The 5,000-nt window shown below is 39.9% G+C and overlaps 2 protein-coding genes across 2 annotated transcripts in view; one reads left to right on the top strand and one right to left on the bottom strand.

Moving 5' to 3' along the window:
• Window positions 1–4,559, top strand: part of LOC119596051 — a 9,325-nt gene extending 4,766 nt beyond the window's left edge. Inside the window, exons 2-4 of the mRNA XM_037945157.1 lie at window positions 2,178–2,366; window positions 2,675–2,782; window positions 3,528–4,559. Coding sequence (XP_037801085.1) covers window positions 2,178–2,366; window positions 2,675–2,782; window positions 3,528–3,671 — 441 coding nt within the window. The 3' untranslated portion in view covers window positions 3,672–4,559. The remainder of the gene's footprint in view (window positions 1–2,177; window positions 2,367–2,674; window positions 2,783–3,527) is intronic.
• Window positions 4,560–4,896: 337 nt separating this feature from the next.
• LOC119596050 (homocysteine S-methyltransferase YbgG-like) overlaps window positions 4,897–5,000 on the bottom strand; it is a 9,533-nt gene continuing 9,429 nt past the window's right edge. Inside the window, exon 6 of the mRNA XM_037945156.1 lies at window positions 4,897–5,000. This exon is cut by the window's right edge and continues 158 nt beyond it. The gene's annotated coding sequence lies outside the window, so the exon portion shown is untranslated.

Below are 5,000 nucleotides of genomic sequence, written 5' to 3'. Positions count from 1 at the left end.
CTTTTTTAAAAAAATCGCCATTTGTACTCCGATAGGTATGACAACTATCTATTTACCGTTTACTAAAACACAAAAGCACCGTCTTTAAGATATCACTTATGTCCGATTGCTTATAACAAAATTTACGCAATTAATCACAGCCAACCATGAAAGGCATTAGTAATAGTGAAGGTGTGATCGCTTATCTATGATTGTTCCATAGACGAGGTGGATGCCTTTTCCTTATAAATTGGGTATTTGGGTATGTGTATGTCTATGGGACTTTCAAGATTTTTCTCTCATAAAAGGAGGTTGTGATTATATCTCTTCGCATTCACTAAAGTTCAGTTAACCAAGAGAGGGGACGCGCACTGGAGCAAAGGCATATGAGTGATAATGTGCATCCATTTATCTTTACCAGAAACAAGCAGTTGCAGTATCTAATCTAGTTCTGGTTACCACCAGCATTGACACACCTATAAAACAAACAGACACACACACACACACACACACACACACACACACACACACACACACACACACACACACACACACACACACACACACACACACACACACACACACACACACACACACACACACACACACAAATGGCCAGTCTACAATTGGTAATTACAGATAATACCCGCATAGTACCTCTCTTCGTCTGTCTCCATCCAAATTTGATAGTTTTGTTTTTTCCCAACTTGGCCATTGTTTTTGATTGTTTAGCTGTTACAATTTCTGCGAGTAATAATTTTGTTCCTCGCTTATCTTTTACCTAAATTATGACTGGCTTACCCACCAGACTCCTTCATTCTGCATCCCCTTATCTTCTTTTGTCTCTATTGTGCGTATTTTCCTCCCCCATTTCTCTCCCTCCTTCTCCCCCGTCCCTCATTCCCCTCCCTGATCGTCTATCTGGGTAGTAACACGATACAGCACCCTTGTTCTTTCCTCCTTTGCCATTTTTTTGCTTTCCCAACTCTTTTCCCAACATTTGATTTTCTCTTCTTTCATTTATTCCTGTTTAGTTACTTAGTAATTCTTTTATGTACATTTTTTTAAAATCTTTACCCCCTTCAGCTCTGTTTCATGCGTGACCTGAGTGACGCCAGAGAAACAACGCAAAAATCTCGCGCTTTTTATTAACTAGACGAGACCGAAGCTAGCAACAGCTGTTTTGGGTTCGTTTAGGTGCCCTATATGATGGCATTTATATGTAAAGACAGATATAACATATATAACATGTGATGTGCTCATTGCATCAAAATGCTGACATCCAAGTCGTATGTTTGGTATTTTATAGTACATTGCACACGGACATTCAACATCCCTTCATTAAAATAGATAATGCTCTAAATATTGGTAACTCGCGGGACAGATGTGCGTGTCAGGTCTCACGAGAAAGCCATACAGCTGCACAAGAGCTTTCTGTACAAGTGTCCGTTTCGCTGCATCGCGGATATGTTTACTCAGCAAGTTGTCAGTCGTGTTCGAGGGATGAAAAATGTTTCATTGCAAATAACTATCAATATCAAGGTTTAACTTGTAACTGGTAACATGACGTTACTCGTAAACAGCATTTCATATATATATATATATATATATATATATATATATATATATATATATATATATATATATTCTTTATTCATATAAATGCACGAACGGTACAGGTATTCATATGTATACAAGATCACGTATATTAATCTACTTGTATATTGGTCACAATCTGCAATATCTGTTCTATTTCTGTCTGCCTACATGTATCTCTCTCTATATCTATCTATCTATCTATCTATCTATCTATCTATCTATATATATATATATATATATATATATATATATATATATATATTATGTATGTGTGTGTGTATGTGTGTGTGTATGTGTGTGTGTGTGTGTGTGTGTGTGTGTGTGTGTATGTGTGTAATATATATACATATAAATATCAATTAATCAGTCTATCTTTCTATCTGTTTATCTATCTGTCTGTATATCTATCTACCTCTCTTTATTTTAAAGTCAATGTTGATACTTATAATCGCAAACATACATTAAAAAAAAACATATATATGCAGTGTGCACGTATATATTGCAGCTGGCAGTCTACCTACCCAGCAAATTAAGCCCATGCATCCACCTGCGCATCCACTCGCTTACTCTCTCCATTTCCTCCCTAACTGCATCATCAGCTGATCCTGGTGACTGGCATGATCCTCTTCCTGGCGGAGAACAGCTGTCCTGGAGACAGCACCTTCCTCGCGATGTACCTGTTACCGTGCGGCGTGTGCTTGGCGGCGACCCTTGTATCTTACGTCACGGCAGTGTTGGTTCTCGTAGGAGGCAGGAACCCGCTAACTACCCCCACGTGGGTTAAAGGGGTAAGTATTTTTGTAAAGGGACAAGATCATATTTGTTTGTGGCTTTTTGTATCATATTATAACTGATAAATTTTGGGTTTCGCAAAACATAGGATACTACAACGCACAAGTAAGCACAAAATCAACATCAAATAATCACGTGAATAAAGATTACGTCAATGCAAATAAACCATATGCCACACCGTATAATCAGGACATTCAAAAGGATACCACATCTGCATGCAAACCGATGTTCCTGGACTGGACCGTGCCTCCTTCAAGGTCGCTTGGTGATGATATAAAGACCCCTCCTCCTTCCTCCTTTCCAGGACATATGGTTCAACGTGTGTGCCTTGGTTCTGATGCTCGTGGGCTCCGTCCTCACGCTCACCAGGAACGAATGCTCCAATAACTATTCCATGGTCATCGCAGCCATAGTTAGTAGTTCCACGTTCTGTTTTCTTCGGTGTTTGGTGAAGCAGGGTGGCGTAGTTATTTTTCTCCCCCTTTTATATCTCTTTCATTCTGTTCTCTTGGGTTTGTCTTTGTCTCTTTCTCTGTCTCAACTCTCTCTCTCTCTGTCTCAGTCTCTGTCTCTGTCGCTATCTCTGTCTCTGTCTGTATCTCTATATCTGCCTCTGTCTCTGTCTCTATCTCCATCACTGTCTCTGTCTATATGTGTGTCTGTCTCTATCTTTATATCTACCCCTGTCTCTATCTCTATCTCTGCCTTTCACTCTGTCCGTCTCTATCTCTGCCTCTGTCCTTGTCTCTATCTTTGCCTCTGTCTCTATCTGTATCTGTATATCTGCCTCTGCCTCTGCCACACACACTCCTCACTCACACATTCACTCACTCCTCTCTCTCTCTCTCTTCTCTCTCTCTCTCTCTCTCTCTCTCTCTCTCTCTCTCTCTCTCTCTCTCTCTCTCTGTCATGGATGTGATGTCATGGATGTATTATCAAGGTCATTATTAGATTTAAACCTACCGTATCACATAGAGGCAATTTACTGGGTCTATTTATATAACTCAGATATTGTGAATTATTATGAGTTTATATCTGGCACTATCACCATTATCCTTATTACAAAACATTATCCTCCGTAAACACCTTGAACTAGCCAGCTAACTAGCCTCCGGATTCCAGCCTCTCTCAACCCCCCTCCCTCCTTCCCTTTTAAGGCCTTAGGATTCATCTCGGTGATCCTGTACGCGAGCAGCGGCGCCGTTACGTATGTGATTCTGGTCAGGCACCAGGAGGGGGTGAAGGCGGCTCAGAGGGCGCAGCTGGAGGACCGGCGCGTCACGCTCAGTGCCCTCGCCTGAAAGTGTGATGTCATGCCGCGTCGACGCCGTGCAAGGGGGGGGGATGTTCATTATGAAGATACTCTTCGGGGATAAAGCATAGCGGGAGGAGGAATGTGCCTCGCCCTCGGGAATGTGATGTTCAGTGCGCGTTTTTTTTTTTTTTTTTTTTTTTTACTGTATACTTATCAAGTTACTGTTACTTGTTGTATATTGGATGTCACATTTTCTACACATAATTAAATTAAACTAAAATATGCTAGATAATGGAGAAGTCAATCTTATCTTCAAATATCCGAAATTTGTCTTTACAAGTCCACCTACAATCTTGGAGAATAACCAAAAACTGCTTTTTCTGGCCCGAAACCCGAGTTGCAGTTTCAGTTGGATTGGTGGAAGCATGTAACTGTTTTGTATCATATAAAAGCTGCATAAATGTTATATGTGTCTGATAGTTGTGCTGCTGAATCATATATATTTACGTTGTCATTCTTGAAAAAAAATCCTTGCTCATTGTGTTGCTACGTTAGAGTAAGCAGAGTTGGGTACCAGGTGAAAATGCTGATTCATAACAACAAAGGTATTTTATAAGATGATGCAAGAAATGTTCCATACATGATCCGAATAAGGTTTCCCTTCAATCCACAAACGAAAAGGAAGTTTAATTAGCATGTATTTGAAGGTAGCTTCACCAATCAATGTATATGCATCCTGGTAAGAGTTTTCTAATATTTTTTTCTTATGTAGAGACCAATATCTGCCCCGATTTCAAGACGGTATACTTCTGATTCCAGAGGGATAAAATATATCTGTATTTTGTGATACTGATGTTAATTACATATGTAAGTCGACTCATGTCAAGCATGTACAATGTAATACTATTTACAATAATAAAATGTTGCCACATTATGAATTAATTTTCTGCCAAATGCTGGTAGGTGCCACTTCCTTGTCTTTCCATTTGGTAACAAATCATCAACTTTTAAGTGATGTAGACTAGGAGGAGGGGGAGGAGGGGGAGGAGGAGGAGGAGGAGGAGGAGGAGGAGGAGGAGGAGGAGGAGGAGGAGGAGGAGATGGAGAAGAAGAAGGAAAGGGAGAAGAAGAAGGAAAGGGAGAATGAGAAGAAGAAGAAAGAAAACGACGAGAAAGAGAAGAGGAAAAATCATCCATCTTCCAATTGCAAATCATAATTGCAAATCCACATAGACGGAATTCAAACACTTAATACAAGGGAGAAAAGCAAGTTTGGAAAACTATTAACTTTATTTCTTATCGAGTACTTTTCCCAAGCGCTTGCATGACCACCTTCAGATCGATACCAGATAATCAGTTAATAATAGTCATAGTT

This window comes from Penaeus monodon, chromosome 37 (genome assembly GCF_015228065.2).
Source record: "Penaeus monodon isolate SGIC_2016 chromosome 37, NSTDA_Pmon_1, whole genome shotgun sequence".
NCBI lineage: Eukaryota > Metazoa > Arthropoda > Malacostraca > Decapoda > Penaeidae > Penaeus > Penaeus monodon.
This window is presented reverse-complemented; position numbering and strand designations above follow the sequence as displayed.